At 43.3% G+C, this 24,200-nt stretch overlaps 3 protein-coding genes across 9 annotated transcripts in view; all 3 read right to left on the bottom strand.

The window, feature by feature from the left end:
* Positions 1–24,200, bottom strand: part of LOC124146188 (eyes absent homolog 1-like) — a 152,852-nt gene that overhangs the window by 108,198 nt on the left and 20,454 nt on the right. The gene's annotated exons all lie outside the window — the stretch shown is intronic.
* Positions 8,078–8,830, bottom strand: LOC124146167 (splicing factor 3A subunit 2-like). The gene has a single exon (XM_046516316.1). The coding sequence runs from the start codon at positions 8,828–8,830 to the stop codon at positions 8,078–8,080; it is 753 nt and encodes a 250-aa protein (XP_046372272.1).
* LOC125381910 (uncharacterized transmembrane protein DDB_G0289901-like) lies at positions 20,276–22,723 on the bottom strand. Its single transcript, XM_048399269.1, has one exon. It carries the CDS (start codon positions 22,721–22,723, stop codon positions 20,276–20,278), a length of 2,448 nt encoding a protein of 815 aa, XP_048255226.1.

Below are 24,200 nucleotides of genomic sequence, written 5' to 3' on the forward strand. Positions count from 1 at the left end.
TTCAGGTTGTCAGCATAAACCACGAAATTTATCTTTCAACTTCACCAAAATGATATTCTAATAAGAGCCCCCTATTTCTAATGATTCAATGAAACACTGTTTTCACAGTTCTTCCTGTGTACTGACAGAAATTGTACATAATCATTTTAATGACACATTTGTACAGAGTAAAGATAAAGAGTAAAGTCCATTTTCTTGGGGTTGGAACAAGAATAGTCAAGATAAAATTGACCAGTTTCATTAGTAGGCACAAAGCCAAAACATTGTGCATTTAAATATTTCAAGTGTCAAAACATTGTGCATTCAAATATTCCATTGGCCCCACCACTATCCCACATGATAAACACAACAAAAGACTGGTCTCTTTAAACATTTCAGTTTTCCTCTATTTTTCTTAATTTCTCCAATTAGTCATCAACTGGCCATCGAGACAAGATTAGTTTATAACTTGTTTGTTTAGAATTACTCATATCATGATTGCCTTTGTCATATTTAGCAATAGTATCCTTTGAAACTGCAAAAATATGAATGTTTTTAAACAATGAAATCAATATTTAATCATTCCAAGCTTGAAATGTTATACATTCCTGAGAGTAGTTGTGTTGAAAAAATAGACAGGTATTCACATTACATACAAAAATGGACACAGCAAAATCAAACCCTTTTATCTAATTCAACAATCTTTCATGTTTATCAAGAACTCAAAATCTCACAACCCATTCACCATTTCTTTAACGACACTTAGAGATAATTACAAAAGTGTATCGTTATGATTAGTTGAAAGAAGAGTCATCAGTATCAAGATACATATAAAGGAGAATACATGAATTTTATCAAACCAAGATTATCATGTTCAGAAGGAATTAATTGAACAAAGTTTTGAAAGAGGTTTAAAACAAGGTGAGTTAAGATAGGATATGGTGAATGACATCAACACGTCCACGCTTAAGACTCATTTTTCACCGCACAATAGTTACTTTTTAATGGCACCAAATTTGGTCATTTGGGTCATGTGTAGTATAACCATATACCAATAATGTCCTCCAAACAATACACATATGTCAGTGTCTCTCGGGCTGTATATACCTGAAGATCAACACAGACTCTTGGGCCGTGCAGTCGTGGGCCTTCAGAGGCAGGTGAACAGTGCTGTTTGCCCCAACTGTTCACTTCACACAAGATTGTCCTATTCATGGGACTGAAGTATTTGGCTGTCATCTAAGAGAGGACTCATAACAGTACTTTTCAATTTCAAAAGGTAAGGTGAGGTGAAATGGGGTTTAACGTCGCGTCCAAGATTATTGCACTTATATAGCGACGTGCATGTACGTGTGTGTTTGTGTGGCTGTGACTCTATTATTTACAGACAGCAGGCATATTGCGATGTGAAACAGCAAACAAAACTACCGTAACAGTGAGATCATGCATGTTACCAGTTCCGCAATGTGGAAGCACACTGAACAAGGTACACAAAAGTGATTATGTTTCGAATACCTTGTCAGTACTACGAGACTACAATGGCAAGCAGAGTCCATGAAACCTTAGCTTTAGAATGGATTGGACCTTTTGAAATCACTTGTGAGCCTGTCATTGTGCCAAAGTCAGTCCATAAACTTGATGATGCACTAGTCATTGAGTGGTTGCAGAATTGTTAAATTCATAGTGCCAGCCTGGCTGTTCATGGCCTGTGGAGGTCATGCAAACTTCACTCCATTATCCAAGGAAAAACTGGGTTTGCCTCTTTGTGAGTCCTGGAACAAACCTGGGGATCTCAGTGATGAAACTGGGACAAACGTGACTTCTTCAGGCTACATGGGACCCACTTGACTTCTTCAGGCTACATGGGACCCACTTGACTTCTTCAGGCTACATGGGACCCACTTGACTTCTTCAGGCTACATGAGACATAACAGTACTTGACATCTTCAGGCTACATGGGACATAACAGTACTTCTTCAGGCTACAAGGGACCTACTTGACATCTTCAGGCTACATGGGATCAACTTGACTTCTTCAGGCTACATGGGACATAACAGTACTTGACATCTTCAGGCTACATGGGACATAAACAGTACTTGACATCTTCAGGCTACATGGGATCAACATGACTTCTTCAGGCTACATGGGACATAACAGTACTTGACATCTTCAGGCTACATGGGACATAAACAGTACTTGACATCTTGAGGCTACATGGGACCCACTTGACTTCTTCAGGCTACATGGGACTTACTTGACTTCTTCAGGCTACATGAGACATAACAGTACTTGACATCTTCAGGCTACATGGGACATAACAGTACTTCTTCAAGCTACAAGGGATCAACTTGACTTCTTCAGGCTACATGGGACATAACAGTACTTGACATCTTCAGGCTACATGGGACTTACTTGACATCTTCAGGCTACATGAGACCTACTTGACTTCTTCAGGCTATATGGGACATAACAGTACTTGACATCTTCAGGCTACATGGGACTTACTTGACATCTTCAAGCTACATGGGACTTACTTGACATCTTCAAGCTACAAGGGATCAACTTGACTTCTTCAGGCTACATGGGACATAACAGTACTTGACATCTTCAGGCTACATGGGACTTACTTGACATCTTCAGGCTACATGAGACCTACTTGACTTCTTCAGGCTATATGGGACATAACAGTACTTGACATCTTCAGGCTACATGGGACTTACTTGACATCTTCAGGCTACATGAGGCCTACTTGACTTCTTCAGGCTATATGGGACATAACAGTACTTGACATCTTCAGGCTATATGGGACATAACAGTACTTGACATCTTCAGGCTACATGGGACATAACAGTACTTGACATCTTCAGGCTACATGGGACATACTTGACATCTTCAGGCTACATGGGACATAATAGTACTTGACATCTTCAGGCTACATGGGACATAACAGTACCTGACATCTTCAGGCTACATGGGACATAATTGACATCTTCAGGCTACATGGGACATACTTGACATCTTCAGGCTACATGGGACATACTTGACATCCTTAGGCTACATGGGACATACTTGACATCCTCAGGCTACATGGGACCAACTTGACATCTTGAGGCTACATGGGACATACTTGACATCTTCAGGCTACATGGGACATAACAGTACTTGACATCTTCAGGCTACATGGGACATACTTGACATCTTCAGGCTACATGGGACATAACAGTACTTGACATCTTCAGGCTATATGGGACATACTTGACATCTTCAGGCTACATGGGACATAACAGTACTTGACATCTTCAGGCTACATGGGACATACTTGACATCCTCATGCTACATGGGACATAACAGTACTTGACATCTTCAGGCTACAAGGGACATAACAGTACTTGACATCTTCAGGCTACATGGGACATACTTGACATCCTCAGGCTACATGGGACATACTTGACATCTTCAGGCTACAAGGGACATAACAGTACCTGACATCTTCAGGCTACATTGGACATAATTGACATCTTCAGGCTACATGGGACCTACTTGACATCTTCAGGCTACATGGGACATAACAGTACTTGACATCTTCAGGCTACATGGGACATAACAGTACCTGACATCTTCAGGCTACATGGGACATAATTGACATCTTCAGGCTACATGGGACATACTTGACATCTTCAGGCTACATGGGACATACTTGACATCCTTAGGCTACATGGGACATAACAGTACTTGACATCTTCAGGCTACATGGGACATACTTGACATCCTCAGGCTACATGGGACATACTTGACATCCTCAGGCTACATGGGACCAACTTGACATCTTGAGGCTACATGGGACATACTTGACATCTTCAGGCTACATGGGACATAACAGTACTTGACATCTTCAGGCTACATGGGACATACTTGACATCTTCAGGCTACATTGGACATAACAGTACTTGACATCTTCAGGCTATATGGGACATACTTGACATCTTCAGGCTACATGGGACATAACAGTACTTGACATCTTCAGGCTACATGGGACATACTTGACATCCTCATGCTACATGGGACATAACAGTACTTGACATCTTCAGGCTACATGGGACATAACAGTACTTGACATCTTCAGGCTACATGGGACATACTTGACATCCTCAGGCTACATGGGACATACTTGACATCTTCAGGCTACAAGGGACATAACAGTACCTGACATCTTCAGGCTACATTGGACATAATTGACATCTTCAGGCTACATGGGACTTACTTGACATCTTCAGGCTACATGGGACATACTTGACATCCTCAGGCTACATGGGACATAACAGTTCTTGACATCTTCAGGCTACATGGGACATACTTGACATCTTCAGGCTACATGGGACATACTTGACATCCTCAGGCTACATGGGACATACTTGACATCTTCAGGCTACATGGGACATACTTGACATCCTCAGGCTACATGGGACATACTTGACATCTTCAGGCTACATGGGACATACTTGACATCCTCAGGCTACATGGGACATAACAGTACTTGACATCTTCAGGCTATATGGGACCAACTTGACATCTTCAGGCTACATGAGACCTACTTGACATCTTCAGGCTACATGGGACATACTTGACATCTTCAGGCTACATGGGACATAACAGTACTCGACATCTTCAGGCTACATGAGACCTACTTGACATCTTCAGGCTACATGGGACATACTTGACATCTTCAGGCTACATGGGACATAACAGTACTTGACATCTTCAGGCTACATGGGACATAACAGTACTTGAAATCTTCAGGCTACATGGGACATAACAGTACTTGACATCTTCAGGCTACATGGGACCTACTTGACATCTTCAGGCTACATGGGACATTACAGTACTTGACATCTTCAGGCTAAATGACTTCAACCTGGTCACCTACTTGACTTCGAAGCATTCAATAACCTCATAACATTGTGCATGCTCTGGAGTCCTGAGCAATGAAAACATAGGGAATGACTGAAGAAAATCAGGAATGGACACTCAGATCAGAATACAAATGTCCATTATGTGTGAAGTACATGCTTATCAATGACAGATAGCTTCAGGTACTGTTACACATTGAATACAGCATACATTAAGTGACAGGTAGCCGAAGTAACACTGTCAACATGCACTCAAAGTGTACCTAAATGATTTTTTGTTATTAATATACAATGGGTAACAAGGGTTAATATGTGCCTACTATCTAATGAGGAGCCTGGACAATATCTGTTAGGAATATTGTCAATCCCTACATAATATTTACACAGCATGTTCATCAAGAAAATAATTTCACAAAGCATACTATGTTGTATGTTCCCTGCACTTCTCATCCCTGGTGAGTATGATTGTAGGAGATGAAGTGATACGTAACTACTGAATCTACACTGCAAAAGATGAGCATCTGCTTGAAACTATCATTGCAAGAACCATAGAAGACTTGTTGCAAAACATCATTGTGAAACATCAAAGCATGACTGACCAATCAGCTTCTTTCACATAAATGACTTAGCTCAAGCATACAATTAACCCTTTCCACCATAAAAGAAAATATCTAAATTCATGAACCTAGAATTAACAAAATTATTTGCATTCCAAAATTGAGTACAAAACATCACAATTTATGTAAAATCTGTATTGAAGAATTGGACTTTTACCTCTGTTAAAGCTTTAACTCATAATTGTTCCTTTAACTTCCCCATGAAACAAAGGGTTAAAGCAACCAGTATCTCTCCAGGAGTTTTATGATGCATGTAAGTATGAGTATGAGACAAGACTGCTGTTTTATGACTCAAGTAGTTATAAAATGTGCTAAGACACTGGAGCAACTATTAGCCAAGATAAATGGCAGTAAACACTAGCTTAACCAAAATATCAGTTAATGAAAACCACGATAACACAACCTTTAGGTTGTACTGCTTATAACTACTGCTACCTATCTCAAATTGTCATTCTATGCAAACAGTAACAAACTCTGACTTCATGAAAAATGCAGTCCGATATATAAGATATATATAGCCAAGAACATCAGCTTCACACAACACAAGTTCGTTTTCCAGGTCTCACGCAAGCAATTACATAGGGTGACATACTGAATTTCTAAATCATGTGACCTATTTCTTTTAAAGTCAATAAAGACACAACACAAGACAAATGTTAGAGTTCATGAAGCCTCCTTCAAAGGCATTTGGGCTGCATTTGAAAAGTCAGTTTTCTAATCAGAGAAATCTTAATGGTTGGTAAGCCACCAGTGCAGTGTGGAAGAAGCCTTCACAGAACAGATGGAAGCCCTCACATTGGCTGCAAGCACAAGCCAACAGTTGCTGCCCCATACAACATCAACAAATGAAAACATTTAGCCTGCTTCGTGTAAACAACTTTCAGTTTCATCTGTTTACAAATGGGCCATCCATCAAGTTATCTCATCAGTGGTATAGCCGCTGTACTGGTGATAGCAATGCTTCTTATGCAGGCAAGTTCTGCTCCTAGTGAAATCAAGCAACTTTCTAGAAGGTACTTGTATGTACAAGAAATATTGAGACATAAGACATCCTTGCAAAGAAATTATTTTTGGCAACTACCCCGACTTGTAATTAGTAAGTAACAATCCACAAAGATGTGCAGCTGCACTAAATCATCAGATAGCAGGTACTGGATCCCAATATTATCAAGTGTCACATGTCCATCTAAATGGTTTTATCCACAAGAACAGTAACAATTGCACACTAGAAATAGCCACCAATAGAAGCTTTACAACAAATTTGGGGACGGAAATAGACCATGCAGACTCGATTGCCATCAGAGTGACCAGGAAAATAAGACTGCAGGAAGGAATAAGGTTCCATTAGTAATCCCCCATGCTTCATGCTGTAGGTGTCCTGCTACAGGTAACAGTCCTCCAGCACATGCAGGCCAACAAGGAGAGATGGCACCCAACCACAAACTCATCATGATTCCCACTTAACATGGCCAGCAATGAGTGAGTGAGTGAGTATGGTTTTACGCCACTTTTAGCAATATTCCAGCAATATCACGGCAGGGGAGACCAGAAATGGGCTTTACACATTGTACCTATGTCGGGAATCGAAATCTGGCCTTTGGCATGATGAGTGAACGCTTAAACCACTACCCGACCGCCCCATATATCCAGCAATGACAAATGTCCTCTTTCATTCTTGTAAACAAATTAAGCCCAAAACCTTTCTGACCAACATGTCTAATATCCAGGGATGTGAGCAAAAAAAGGAAAAGTCTAGGGGGGGGGGGGGGGGGGGAGTTCATGATTGCATTTTAAGCACAGTTTGGGCAACATTCACACCAAGAAATATAATAAGTCAAAAGTCAATAAGTCAAATGAACAAAGATGGCAGATGCAGCAAAATTTCAAAGTTAAATCAGTACTTTTAAAATATCTCATTCATGTATAGGCTAAAAGACAACTTTATCTTCAAAACAAGCCATCATCTGAGTATTTACAATTTCTTTGTGACGCTACCCCCCACATTAAAGCGCAAGTAATCGTGATAGAAAACGTATGATGTCCTAAAATCTGATGCTGAAAGCTCTGATCAAACACAGGACAATCCGCGATGGTTGTCCTTTTTTCTAAAATATTTTTCTAAGTGTTTTTTAATATATTTTTAAGCAGAAGATGATTTTTCCCCGAGGACTACTGTTTTAAGAAACCCAATTTTCCGCATTTCCGTGGAGATTTCACATCCCTGAATATCTTCAGTGGCCAATTGGACCGAGATGTTTGTCAGACCAAAATGTGAACATGTTCCTTGTTAAATTGTTGCTATGTGTTTCAACTTTCTGGTCATGTCCTTCTTAGCTGAATATTTCTATGTACTACATACATCGGATATCATCCTGATGATGGATCATGGAACCTTACTACGTGTGATCTGTGTGCAGACCTGACTGTCAAACAGCAAATGTAGTCAAGCTGATCACTGATAGTCATGTATTTAGAGCTACAAGTGTGTGTTAATCACCTGTTTGTAACAATATTGTCTTCCACACAACTACCAGCCTAATTGATTTATATTGGCAATATGTGTCTGGTGTATGGCTACTCAGCTGGCCTACGTTTGGTGTAGGCTCTTGTTGGTGCTGGGTGCTGGGTGCTTGGTGCTTGGTGCTTGGTGCTGGAGCCAGGATGGAGCTGGTGCCAGGATGGAGGTGGTGTCGGCATGGAGCTGGTGCCAGGATGGAGCTGGTGTGACAGGATGGAGCTGGTGCCAGCATGGAGCTGGTGTTGACATGGAGCTGGTGTTGGCATGGAGGGGTGCCAGGATGGAGCTGGTGTCAGCATTGAGCTGGGATCAGCATGGAGCTGGTGTCGGCATGGAGCTGGCGCCAGGATGGAGCTGGTGTCGGCATGGAGCTGGTGCCAGGATGAAGGTGGTGCCAGGATGGAGGTGGTGCCAGGATGGAGCTGGTGTCTGCATGGAGCTGGTGTCGGCATGGAGCTGGTGTTGGCATGGAGCTGGTGCCAGGATGGAGCTGGTGTCTGCATGGAGCTGGTGCCAGGATGGAGCTGGTGTTGGCATGGAGCTGGTGCCAGGATGGAGCTGGTGTCAGCATGGAGCTGGTGCCAGGATGGAGCTGGTGTTGGCATGGAGCTGGTGTCAGGATGGAGGTGGTGTTGGCATGGAGCTGGTGTCTGCATGGAGCTGGTGTTGGCATGGAGCTGGTGTCGGCATAGAGCTGGTGCCAGGATGGAGCTGGTGTCTGCATGGAGCTGGTGCCAGGATGGAGCTGGTGTTGGCATGGAGCTGGTGTCTGCATGGAGCTGGTGCCAGGATGGAGCTGGTGTTGGCATGGAGCTGGTGTCAGCATGGAGCTTGTGGGGATTGACCTGGTGGGGTTGTAGGTGAGCTGGTAGGGATGGAGTGTGGGGGTAGATACAAACTAATCAAACAACAACTGGTCCCCACCCCAACCCCCACTTCCCACCTTTCTTCCATAACTGTCTGCATATTTCATTACACTGAAGCTGGACTGGTGACAACCATGGAGTAATGCATATTTATATAATTTTATGGAGGTGGTGCCAGGATGGAGCTGGTGTCTGCATGGAGCTGGTGTCGGCATGGAGCTGGTGTTGGCATGGAGCTGGTGCCAGGATGGAGCTGGTGTCTGCATGGAGCTGGTGTCGGCATAGAGCTGGTGCCAGGATGGAGCTGGTGTCTGCATGGAGCTGGTGCCAGGATGGAGCTGGTATCAGCATTGAGCTGGAGTCAGCATGGAGCTGGTGTCGGCATTGAGCTGGTGTCGGCATGGAGCTGGTGTCGGCATGGAGCTGGTGTTGGCATGGAGCTGGTGTCGGCATGGAGCTGGTGCCAGGATGGAGCTGGTGTTGGCATGGAGCTGGTGTCAGCATGGAGCTTGTGGGGATTGAACTGGTGGGGTTGTAGGTGAGCTGGTAGGGATCGAGTGTGGGGGTAGATACAAACTAATCAAACAACAACTGGTCCCCACCCCAACCCCCACTTCCCACCTTTCTTCCATAACTGTCTGCATATTTCATTACACTGAAGCTGGACTGGTGACAACCATGGAGTAATGCATATTTATATATCTCCAAGAATGTTAAAATACTCCTTTCTCCCTGTAAACTATGTTCATGTTTGGGAAACAGAAAATAACAAGAAGAAAACCATTGTTCAGGTATTTTTTTCAGTTTACCAACAAAGCATATTATAATCATGAGCTCTGATATGCAGTGTTTAGCAGATAACAGTGAATCGGTTTCTTAATCAATTAATTTTTCAAGGATGTTACCAAATGTTTTATTCATTAACTCCTTTATATTTTTGGTCGGAAAATCCTATGAGTTAACAACTCATCATCTAGTACTCCATCACCTTAACCCTGTCCATTTTCAAGGTTAAATATCCCAAACATGGTAGCTATCTTGTCGGAGCGGGGGGGCCTGATATATAGATTATTAGATACAGTATCTAACATGGACAAGGGTAGTAATATATGTATTATTCACTTAAACTTTGTACATATTCAATGTTGAAAACAGATGTTGCTGGTTAAAGGGTGGTGTATGAATACAACATAAGAAGCTAATGATTCGACCATAGACTGTTCTCTCAAGGTGTAGCCTAGCAATTAAGAATTCAGCTTTCTCCGAGAATGATTATAAAAACCAATAAGATGGCAATTTTAAAAACATATTCAAAATAACATATATACATATATGTGTGTGTGTGTGTGAATGTGTTAGAGACATCTGCTTCAAATTTGGTTCAGTGTAGGTGAGGGGAGCCCGCAAGATGATGATCCTCTCATCGAGTCATGTGATGTGTGCTATTTCATTTCATAAGAGTGAGCAGATGGTTTATCTGTTATGAAATTGATTCTAATTACCATTAAGCTGCACCATTTGGGCAATTTTGGAGAATGAAAGATTTACAACACGAGACTGCATAGGTTGACATGAGACATTTCTAACAACTGTCCTCTGGGTCTAAAGGGGGCTTCACTCATTCGCAACACAATGTTCATGGTTGTAAGTAGACACGGTGATGAAGTGTTGTGATAATGCTTCAACAAAATGTTTCGTTTAATAAGGATGCTCTGAACCTGTATAATGCCACGATGCTAGATCACAATAGATAGATCACAGGCGACTGCAAAATCTCCTTACTTGACCAATTCAAGTAAAATATGTGGACAGCCCTAGCTAGAGTGAGATGCACACATAGTGTGTCTATGCATTTCTGGTGTTTTATGAAAATTAGTAGTGTCTGTCAGGAGTAGAGCATTCGTCTGGGAGCAAAGTAGATGTTGCAGAGTACAGTTTCACAGTGCTACCCGCACCAGTTATTCGAATAACCAGCCGATGCCAAAAATAGTCCTGTCCCTATTAAACATTGTTTATAAAGGTATAATGTTAAACTAAATGGGTGATCACTTCACAGATGAGTAATAATTTAAATTAATTAAAGTGATATGTGACACCTCACAACATCAGTTATCGTTCATCAGCAATACTTATAATCCATCTACTCATTACAAACACTGCCGTGCATATCAAGAAGCACTGATCCAGAAGTGGACAACCAGGCTCATCCTGTCTCATCTCGAGGGGGGGATGTCAATTATCCATCATTCATGGCTTTGTTCAACATTGCTGAAGTACTGGATGAAAGCTCTTTGGACATTCACAAGAATACCATGTGGAGCTCCGATCACTAGCTAAATATCAGGTCAAAATAAACAATCTTTGCCTAGCATAATTATGGAAAGAATCTAGATGCTGTTCTTTCTAGTTATCTGCATCAACATATGGTCGGAATATCTGAGAGTATCTGCCATGGCTTCAAGTGGTAGTCAATGATTGCTGGTCTGCACAAGTATTTCCCACAGATTGAAGCCAAGCTTACTATGTAACATACAGGAACCTTCCATCAGCCATCAACAACTACAATGATTCAGTCATCAGCTAGGCCTGATAAACCCATAGACAAGCATCTCCAGCAGATCCCTCACTGTAATTTACAATACATCTTCATTACAGCTGGCATTTAAAATGACAAGTTCATAACTTTGTAACTTGTTTAAGTGCTTTGTTCATTAAGGCTATTATGGCATTTACTACAGTTTTCCTGAAATATCTGGGTTTTGGCATGCAACAATATTCTAGCACATACAGAAACCTTGCATCACCATCCTGAACAATGCTGAAAGTAATCCCTGGATCCAAAACAGTGTGACAAGGATACCTGTCCCTACACAATTTGACCTAATTTCTTGCTACAACATCAATGTTATCAGTGTATATACAATGAACACCTTCAGCATGAGTTCAGAAAAAAACATATAATTAAATTGAAGTTGTGCTGTTCAAATAGAACATTGCTCATGTTGAGAGGAGAGTCTTATGACATGGCTTGTGTTTCACTTATCATGACCGAAACAAGACCCACTCCTTCGCCAGAAACAAACTGCTTGAGTGAGTTATCAAAACAGGCAGACCAACAAAAACATGATGGATGCCACACAATCATATGCTTCACTGGCCAGTAACTTACTCAACTACTAAATATAATTCTCTGCTATAGCTCTATGATGTCATAGGCTCCAGGGACATAGCTCCCTGATGTCACTGACACCAGGGACATAGCACTCTGATGTCATAGGCACAAGGGGCATAGCACTCTGATGTCATAGGCACCAGGGACATAGCCCTCTGATGTCACAGACACCAGAGACATAGCTCCCTGATGGCATAGGCACCAGGGACATAGCACTCTGATGTCATAGGCACAAGGGGCATAGCACTCTGATGTCATAGGCACCAGGGGCATAGCATCTGATGTCACAGACACCAGAGACATAGCTCCCTGATGGCATAGGCACCAGGGACATAGCTCCCTGATGGCATAGGCACCAGGGGCATAGCTCCCTAATGTCATAGGCACCAGGGACATAGCCCTCTGATGTCACAGACACCAGGGACATAGCTCCCTGATGGCATAGGCACCAGGGGCATAGCTCCCTGATGTCATAGGCACCAGGGACATAGCCCTCTGATGTCACAGACACCAGGGACATAGCTCTCTGATGTCATAGGCACCAAGGGCATAGCTCCCTGATGTCATAGGCACCAGGGACAAAGCTCCCTGATGTCATAGGCACCAGGGGCATAGCTCCCTGATGTCACAGACACCAGGGACATAGCTCCCTGATGTCATAGGCACCAGGGACATAGCCCTCTGATGTCACAGACACCAGGGACATAGCCCTCTGATGTCATAGGCTCAAGGGACATAGCTCCATGATGTCAGATGCTGTGGACATAGCTTCATGTTACCAGAGACGCAATGGACAAAACTCTGATGTCATAGGCACAAGGGGCATAGCACTCTGATGTCATAGGCACCAGGGGCATAGCACTCTGATGTCACAGACACCAGAGACATAGCTCCCTGATGGCATAGGCACCAGGGACATAGCTCCCTGATGGCATAGGCACCAGGGACATAGCCCTCTGATGTCACAGACACCAGGGACATAGCTCCCTGATGTCATAGGCACAAGGGGCATAGCACTCTGATGTCACAGACACCAGAGACATAGCTCCCTGATGTCATAGGCACCAGGGACATAGCCCTCTGATGTCACAGACACCAGAGACATAGCTCCCTGATGGCATAGGCACAAGGGGCATAGCACTCTGATGTCATAGGCACCAGGGACATAGCACTCTGATGTCACAGACACCAGAGACATAGCTCCCTGATGGCATAGGCACCAGGGGCATAGCTCCCTAATGTCATAGGCACCAGGGACATAGCCCTCTGATGTCACAGACACCAGGGACATAGCTCCCTGATGGCATAGGCACCAGGGGCATAGCTCCCTGATGTCATAGGCACCAGGGACATAGCCCTCTGATGTCACAGACACCAGGGACATAGCTCTCTGATGTCATAGGCACCAAGGGCATAGCTCCCTGATGTCATAGGCACCAGGGACAAAGCTCCCTGATGTCATAGGCACCAGGGGCATAGCTCCCTGATGTCATAGGCACCAGGGACATAGCCTTCTGATGTCACAGACACCAGGGACATAGCCCTCTGATGTCATAGGCACCAGGGGCATAGCTCCCTGATGTCATAGGCACCAGGGACATAGCCCCCTGATGTCATAGGCACCAGGGACATATCCCTCTGATGTCACAGACACCAGGGACATAGCTCCCTGATGTCATAGGCACCAGGGACATAGCCCTCTGATGTCATAGGCTCAAGGGACATAGCTCCATGATGTCAGATGCTGTGGACATAGCTTCATGTTACCAGAGACGCAATGGACAAAACTCTGATGTCATAGGCACAAGGGGCATAGCACTCTGATGTCATAGGCACCAGGGGCATAGCACTCTGATGTCACAGACACCAGAGACATAGCTCCCTGATGGCATAGGCACCAGGGACATAGCTCCCTGATGGCATAGGCACCAGGGACATAGCCCTCTGATGTCACAGACACCAGGGACATAGCTCCCTGATGTCATAGGCACAAGGGGCATAGCACTCTGATGTCACAGACACCAGAGACATAGCTCCCTGATGTCATAGGCACCAGGGACATAGCCCTCTGATGTCACAGACACCAGAGACATAGCTCCCTGATGGCATAGGCACAAGGGGCATAGCACTCTGATGTCATAGGCACCAGGGACATAGCACTCTGATGTCACAGACACCAGAGACATAGCTCCCTGATGGCATAGGCACCAGGGGCATAGCTCCCTAATGTCATAGGCACCAGGGACATAGCCCTCTGATGTCACAGACACCAGGGACATAGCTCCCTGATGGCATAGGCACCAGGGGCATAGCTCCCTGATGTCATAGGCACCAGGGACATAGCCCTCTGATGTCACAGACACCAGGGACATAGCTCTCTGATGTCATAGGCACCAAGGGCATAGCTCCCTGATGTCATAGGCACCAGGGACAAAGCTCCCTGATGTCATAGGCACCAGGGGCATAGCTCCCTGATGTCATAGGCACCAGGGACATAGCCTTCTGATGTCACAGACACCAGGGACATAGCCCTCTGATGTCATAGGCACCAGGGGCATAGCTCCCTGATGTCATAGGCACCAGGGACATAGCCCCCTGATGTCATAGGCACCAGGGACATATCCCTCTGATGTCACAGACACCAGGGACATAGCTCCCTGATGTCATAGGCACCAGGGACATAGCCCTCTGATGTCACAGACACCAGGGACATAGCCCTCTGATGTCATAGGCTCAAGGGACATAGCTCCATGATGTCAGATGCTGTGGACATAGCTTCATGTTACCAGAGACGCAATGGACAAAACTCTGATGTCACACACGCAATAAACATAGCTCGGAGATCACAACGAAACTATAGTGGTTTTTTTAAGAAAAAAACTTCTCATACCATGGTCTAAAATGTGATAGACCATAAGTGTAATGATTAAAGTGTTAATACTTATTATGAAAAAGTGTAACTGTTCTGCAAGATTTTGCTTTTGAGACCTTTGTTCTTCTGATGGCACCTCCCAAAGTCCATTTGAGAATATCCTCAACTATCAATAATATTTGCTTAGCACAATAGCAGACACAATAATTTTGACAACAGTTAGAACAGTTTCGTTTCACAGGGCTACTTATTACAGTTCATACTACATCAAGTTGTCATGCCATATGTTAACCCTGCATGGTTAACTTAGGTTTCATGCAGCTAACAACAGTAAATATACCACAGATTAGTTAGAGAACATAAAATATATCTGCCTATTTGACAAAGATACCATACAAAAATGGGGCTATAGATTGCCAGCAACAAAGTTAAGGTCCCCATAGTAAGGGACCAAGGGATGTACGGTAGCTCTTCTGTTCTTCTGTCTCTTCCTTGTTAGTTCACGATTCCCAGTAGGAGTAACACCTTTACCTTAGTTACTGCTGATTATAATAGGCAACAGGCTTTTACCTTCACTTACAAATGTGGGGGTCCAGGGACCCAATAATTAATTTTAAGGGTCCTTGCAAACAATATGAGGGTCCTCTAAAGTAATGGCATGGTGTAGTGTACTGTACATTTTGATAGTTTCTTTATAACCTGGAATGAATCAAAGATCATGTGGACCGTGGCCATGATTGATGGATGAAATAACAGACACCTAAACTGCTCTTGATGCACTGTAGGTACAATGAATATTATTGTGCGTCCCTAGAGACGCAGTATATTATTTTTCTGCGTCCATTCTCTAAAACTGTGCATACTGGACACACATTTGTGCATTGCGGAAGACCCTGAGGCATGTAGGTTTAAGAAAATATGTTAGACATGGGGGAAAGGAAACATCCAGCCATTTCCACTTTTTGTCGATTGTAGGATCATATTTTTTTCAAAATGATTCACTTTCAAAATCTGGATGTATTTAAATCATACGTCTTCACAGCATACATGACAAGATAATGTGATAATCAATGAAATGCTTAAATATCTAAAGTTTTACATTTGACATTTACTTATGACAAGATCATTTCTTCAACTAAAGGTAGGGTTTGCATTTAATTTGATCTTGGTATTTTGTGCTAGCTAAGTCAGGTGAACATTTTCTCTTGTAATTTTGCCATCCCTGTTTTTTTTGGCAAACACACAGTTAATTTAGGAGCTTGATTCTCCAGGGGGCAGTCTTAATGTTACACCTTCCCATTACCATCAAAGCTAATGGCTCATAATTGCTCTTCTACTGGAATGATGAAGATGCTGCCTGAAAAAAATCCATTTTCTCACGATTCTTGTGAAATTAGATTACAAAAGATGGTGTCTGAGTAAGAACAATTCAACTAATCACATTAAGTACATATCACAGGGACACAGCACTAATTACTGTCTCTGAAGGACATAATAAACTGACACTAGTATACTTAGACATCAAAGTTGAGACTAAAATGGTCGACAATGCAACCAAAATTTCAGTTTGTCTACAATAAAATAAGGTCACCAAATGTCTTTAGTTACTTCAAATTAGTAGACAGGTATAAATAATTTGATTGACAATTGCTCAGCTGTTTTCTCATTCGCCAGTGTTTGCGATTGCAATGGAAATCCTAAAGCCGCCCTCATCATCTGTGTCAATGAACATTTTGATAGCTCCATGCAGCACTGCGAGGATTCGGTGATGCTAAATAAATTTACTATATGCACTGAATCGAGTTTACGAACTAGACTGTTCCGTGTTGCTTGACAACATATGGCAAGTAGTTTCCATCTTTTCACAGAAAAAACAATCGTACCAGTGAAAGTGTTTAGTGAAAACAATGACGTGATTCCTAGCCGATGGACACAAATAAAATACATGGAGAAACCATCCATGCCAGTGACATTGGAAAGTAGATCAAAATTGGCTGCTGTGAAAAGAAAATTTAACCAAGAATGGCTAAAAAAGTATGTGTGGTTAATATATACCAAGACTAATGCTATGACTTGTACATATTATAAAAGGAATTTGATTCAAATGCTTTTAAAAAATAATTACAAATGTTTTCAAAATGATTGTAAAATAAATTCTTCAATGTTTGCCACAAATCAATAATCATTCATTGTAAACAACTATGACTTATCACTGTATCGCTTTGTTAGACCTGCAGCTGCCCTTAGTTAACTATAAACGGCAAGACCTGGGCCCAAAGTACCCTGGGAATATGCCAAGACATTAATCTCAGTCAGAACACTTAACTTCTCATTATCTTGCAAGGACATCATTTAATACTGAAAGCATCACAATTTTCTCTCTGTTCATCTTAACATGATTAAAATGAAATCCTACACAGTAGCAACTCCACCATAAATCAAAGCCAGAGTGGCAAACAATCAGGGATCAGAAAACACAACGGACTGACAAAGGCTGTACTGATACAACCTCTCTTCCATTGTTCACACAACAGTTCTCCAGTATATTAGCTGGAGCGATCTCCAGATAGTCACAGTACTCTGGCACATCTTTTGTGCCTTATTGCTGGCTCACTACCACCGCCAAGATCAGTATTTCAGAAAATCTAGAGTAAAGAAACAGTGCAATTATGTTCAAATATAACGACTATTTCAACTTCCTGTAAGCGTCAACATCCGATTAGTTACAAATAAAGTCATGATATGTAGTTCACCTGGAACTATCACCTTATCTGAAATCATGTTGTGTATTGGATGTTTTGTCAGCAAAATATAAACAAAACTGTCTCTGTCAGATGTTGATGCCCACAATTGTGAAGCTGCTGTTGTAAGTTTTTTGTTGTTTAATTAACACACACGCACTGTACTCAGAAATATTCCAGTTAAATGATGCCGACATAAAAATAATTGAGTCTGATATTGTGAGCAATGATTTGCATGCTTGTGTTTCAAATTGTCACATCTGCAATAGCCCAGGGCCCATTTGCGCAAAGTCATCTCAGCGCTATGACTATCACAAGTCTATGTTAAAGGGCAAAGGGCAAGTATAGTGAAAAACATTATTGCAAATATCAATTGTCCTAGATACATCTAGTCAATTTCTGAGAGGAAAATTTTTAAAAAAAATCACAATATTTGTAGAAAGTATTTAAATGTCCAAGTGAAAGCGCTGAAATTACACGTTAAAAAACAAACGTATTTAGGGGGGGGGGGGTGTCCTAAAGCTACCGGCACAGTGGTGACTACTGTTTTCATCGCCTGATATGTTTATCTTTCTTGTGATTCTTAGCCCTTATACATATACTGTTTTTGCTATTTCTGTTAATCCTACCAAAATAACATCATTATATACATTGTTGAATGATCTTTGATCTTGACATTTTGAATAATTAGAGCAATTAACAATCAGGAACAAGCATTTATTACTAACATCTTAAAAGCATGGGTTGCTGAAGACCCATTCTACCCCAGATCTTTAGCCCAGGTTGACTAACATTGTTATTATCCTTAAAACAAAGCTTCAGATGTTTGTAGTACATGCATAAGAAAAGATTTGATAAAATTTCAAAACATTCACATATTCATTTTCTTTTTGAAGATTGAACTTTGCCTATGTGACAAAAAAACCATGGTAAGGAAATCATATTTAATTTTATCACAGAAATTTAACTTAAAGAGTGAGTGAGAGAGCTGCATTGCCACCTTTTTGGTCACATCACAGTATGTCAGCTAAAGGGAGTGGGTAGGCCCAAGACCATGGGTATGATACTAGCATTCCATGGACAAGTCTGGAGCACTACAGGCAGCTCCTGTCAGCTACAGCAAGCACAATGAGTGGATACACCTCACACCAATGGGCCACTATGTTACACAGGACTCCTGCCTGGAAATGACTGAGACAGTAACATGTCACCATGGTCACAGTTTTGTTTGTTTTGTTTGTGTGTTGTTTAATGCCGCACTCAGCAATATTCCAGCTATATGACGGCGGTCTGTAAATAATCGAGTCTGGACCAGACAATCCAGTGATTAATATCATGAGCATCCATCCACGCAATTGGGATCGATGACATGCATCAACCAAGTCAGCGAGCCTGACCACCCGATCCCGTTAGTCGCCTTTTACGACAAGCATAGTCACCTTTTAAGGCAAGCATGGGTTGCTGAAGACCTATTCTAGCCCGGAATCTTCACGGGTCCCATGGTCACAGTACCAAGGAGATGAGAGGTAATGACTGCATCAGGAGTGATAGGCAACATATTAAGGCAAATTGAATGCCATATCACATATATCAGCTGTGTGCTCATATTCACAAACACATCTTCCTCCCAGTACTGACAAAGAAGCTTTCAGCCAAAGTAATCGCGTTTCCCAATTCAGAATCATATTTTGTGGTTAAAATTTTGATCCTGAGCTGTCTTGATGACCTCTGAGTGAAATTAAGCATATCAGGAACAAAAGCCTCTTGGGGGATACTTCCAGTCCTGCTTCAGGGTATGCTGGCTTGTAAAGAAGACTGTCACCCCATGGTAATGTTCGAGGTCTTTCCCGAGAGGACAGTCATAGTGAGTGAGTGAGTGAGTGAGTATGGTTTTACGCCGCTTTTAGCAATATTCCAGCAACATCACGGCGGGGGACACCAGAAATGGGCTTCACACATTGTACCCATGTCGGGAATCGAACCCGGGTCTTCGGCGTGACGAGCGAACGCTTTAACCACCAGGCTACCCGACCGCCCCTAGGACAGTCATAAGCTCTGGCACCTGAGATTATGGCCCAGTAGGTATCTCCTGTGTGTGTGATAACACAAGCAAGCATGAAGGATATGTCCAACACATTTGGTAATGTACATAAGTTCAATCATGTGGCCTGTACACTCAGCAGCCAGGAAAGGTCAACTCAAAGTGTGGGTACAGCACAAGGCTCATATCTCAGAACTACAACACAAAAATGAAAGATCTCTACATTGATGCTAGTAGAGTCAGACCCAGGAATGTGGAAGAAATTACTGTTTCATTTTAGTGAAGACACTAAATATGTACATAAGTTTGGATGGACCCACAGACCACGAACAACAAATGCGCGTATGAGCCTAAAAACGTGAGCCAAAAAGTGGACTGATAACAGTTACATACCAAAGTAGATATTACTCAGAGCTACAGACAAGAGAAGCTGATAAGACTATGAGGCAGTGGTGACATCATTTATCAACAGCTGGTCTGTGTTCTGGGCAGTACTGGCCTCACAGCTGCGACATGCATCATCTCCATAATGAGGCTGCATCATTGATGATGCTGTCTTATATCAGTGACACATCCATCCTTGCTCCACACCATCACTATTAACACAAGGACACATCCATCCCTGCTCCACACCATCACTATTAACACGAGAACACATCCATCCCTGCTCCACACCATCACTATTAACACGAGAATACATCCATCCCTGCTCCACACCATCACTATTAACACAAGGACACATCCATCCCTGCTCCACGCCATCACTATTAACACCAGAATACATCCATCCCTGCTCCACACCATCACTATTAACACGAGAACACATCCATCCCTGCTCCACACCATCACTATTAACACGAGAACACATCCATCCCTGCTCCACACCATCACTATTAACACCAGAATACATCCATCCCTGCTCCACACCATCACTATTAACACGAAAACACATCCATTCCTGCTCCGCGCCATCACTATTAACACCAGAATACATCCATCCCTGCTCCACACCAACACTATTAACACGAGGACACATCCATCCCTCCTCCACACCATCACTATTACCACCAGAATACATCCATTCCTGCTCCACACCATCACTATTAACACGAGGACACATCCATCCCTGCTCAACACCATCACTATTAACACGAGGACACATCAATTCCTGCTCCACGCCATCACTATTAACACCAGAATACATCCATCCCTGCTCCACACCATCACTATTAACACGAGGAGACATCCATTCCTGCTCAACACCATCACTATTAACACGAGGACACATCCTTCCCTGCTCCACGCCATCACTATTAACACCAGAATACATCCATCCCTGCTCCACACCATCACTATTAACACCAGGACACATCCATCCCTCCTCCACACCATCACTATTAACACGAGAACACATCCATCCCTGCTCCACGCCATCATTATTAACACCAGAATACATCCATCCCTGCTCCACACCATCACTATTAACACCAGGACACATCCATCCCTGCTCCACACCATCACTATTAACACCAGAATACATCCATCCCTGCTCCACGCCATCACTATTAACACGAGAACACATCCATTCCTGCTCCGCGCCATCACTATTAACACGAGAACACATCCATTCCTGCTCCGCGCCATCACTATTAACACCAGAATACATCCATCCCTGCTCAACACCATCACTATTAACACGAGGACACATCCATTCCTGCTCCACGCCATCACTATTAACACCAGAATACATCCATCCCTGCTCCACGCAATCACTATTAACACGAGAACACATCCATTCCTGCTCCGCGCCATCACTATTAACACCAGAATACATCCATCCCTGCTCAACACCATCACTATTAACACGAGGACACATCCATTCCTGCTCCACGCCATCACTATTAACACCAGAATACATCCATCCCTGCTCCACGCAATCACTATTTACACCAGAACACATCCATCCCTGCTCCACACCATCACTATTACCACCAGAATACATCCATTCCTGCTCCACACCATCACTATTAACACGAGGACACATCCATCCCTGCTCAACACCATCACTATTAACACGAGGACACATCCATCCCTGCTCAACACCATCACTATTAACATGAGGACACATCCATCCCTGCTCCACACAATCACTATTTACACCAGAACACATCCATCCCTGCTCCACACCATCACTATTACCACCAGAATACATCCATTCCTGCTCCACACCATCACTATTAACACGAGGACACATCCATCCCTGCTCAACACCATCACTATTAACACGAGGACACATCCATCCCTGCTCCACGCAATCACTATTTACACCAGAACACATCCATCCCTGCTCCACACCATCACTATTACCACCAGAATACATCCATTCCTGCTCCACACCATCACTATTAACACGAGGACACATCCATCCCTGCTCCACACCATCACTATTAACACGAGGACACATCCATCCCTGCTCCACACCATCACTATTAACACGAGGACACATCCATCCCTGCTCCACACCATCACTATTACCACCAGAATACATCCATCCCTGCTCAACACCATCACTATTAACACCAGGACACATCCATCCCTCCTCCACACCATCACTATTAACACCAGAATACATCCATCCCTGCTCCACGCCATCACTATTTACACCAGAACACATCCATCCATCCTCCACACCATCACTATTACCACAAGGACACATCCATCCATCCTCCACACCATCACTATTAACACCAGGACACATCCATCCCTCCTCCACGCCATAACTATTAACACCAGAATACATCCATCCCTGCTCCACACCATCACTATTAACACGAGGACACATCCATTCCTGCTCCACGCCATCACTATTAACACCAGAACACATCCATCCCTGCTCCATACCATCACTATCAACACCAGAATACATCCATTCCTGCTCCACACCATCACTATTAACACAAGGACATATCCATCCCTCCTCCACGCCATAACTATTAACACGAGGACACATCTATCCCTGCTCCACGCCATCACTATTAACACCAGAACACATCCATCCCTGCTCCACACCATCACTATTAACACCAGGACACATCCATTCCTGCTCCACACGATCACTATTAACACCAGAATACATCCATTCCTGCTCCACACCATCACTATTAACACGAGGACACATCCATCCCTGCTCCACGCCATCACTATTAACACCAGAATACATCCATTCCTGCTCCACGCTCACCATCAACACCAGGACACATCCATCCCTGCTCCACACCATCACTATTAACACGAGAACACATCCATTCCTGCTCCGCGCCATCACTATTAACACCAGAATACATCCATTCCTGCTCCACACCATCACTATTAACACGAGGACACATCCATCCCTCCTCCACACCATCACTATTACCACCAGAATACATCCATCCCTGCTCCACGCCATCACTATTACCACCAGAATACATCCATTCCTGCTCCACACCATCACTATTAACACGAGGACACATCCATCCCTGCTCAACACCATCACTATTAACACGAGGACACATCCATTCCTGCTCCACGCCATCACTATTAACACCAGAATACATCCATCCCTGCTCCACGCAATCACTATTTACACCAGAACACATCCATCCCTGCTCATCACCATCACTATTACCACCAGAATACATCCATTCCTGCTCCACACCATCACTATTAACACGAGGACACATCCATCCCTGCTCAACACCATCACTATTAACATGAGGACACATCCATTCCTGCTCCACGCCATCACTATTAACACCAGAATACATCCATCCCTGCTCCACGCCATCACTATTTACACCAGAACACATCCATCCCTGCTCCACACCATCACTATTAACACCAGAACACATCCATCCCTGCTCCACACCATCACTATTAACACCAGAATACATCCATCCCTGCTCCACACCAACACTATTAACACAAGGACACATCCATCCATCCTCCACACCATCACTATTAACACCAGAATACATCCATTCCTGCTCCACACCATCACTATTAACATATCCATCCCTGCTCCACACCATCACTATTAACACGAGGACACATCCATTCCTGCTCCACGCCATCACTATTAACACCAGAACACATCCATCCCTGCTCCACACCATCACTATCAACACCAGAATACATCCATTCCTGCTCCACACCATCACTATTAACACAAGGACATATCCATCCATCCTCCACGCCATAACTATTAACACGAGGACACATCTATCCCTGCTCCACGCCATCACTATTAACACCAGAACACATCCATCCCTGCTCCACACCATCACTATTAACACCAGAACACATCCATCCCTGCTCCACACCAACACTATTTACACAAGGACACATCCATCCATCCTCCACACCATCACTATTTACACAAGGACACATCCATCCGTGCCCAACGCCATAACTATCAACAACAGGACACATCCTTCAAGGGACATCAC

Source organism: Haliotis rufescens, unplaced genomic scaffold (assembly GCF_023055435.1).
Source record: "Haliotis rufescens isolate VD_foot unplaced genomic scaffold, xgHalRufe1.0.p SCAF_2, whole genome shotgun sequence".
Classification (NCBI taxonomy): domain Eukaryota; kingdom Metazoa; phylum Mollusca; class Gastropoda; order Lepetellida; family Haliotidae; genus Haliotis; species Haliotis rufescens.

Excerpts from the sequence above, each read along its gene's own strand:
- LOC125381910 (XM_048399269.1), bottom strand. The coding sequence starts at position 22,723 with ATGTGTCCTCGTGTTAATAGTTATGGCGTGGAGGAGGGATGGATATGT.
- LOC124146167 (XM_046516316.1), bottom strand. The coding sequence starts at position 8,830 with ATGCCAACACCAGCTCCATCCTGGCACCAGCTCCATGCAGACACCAGC.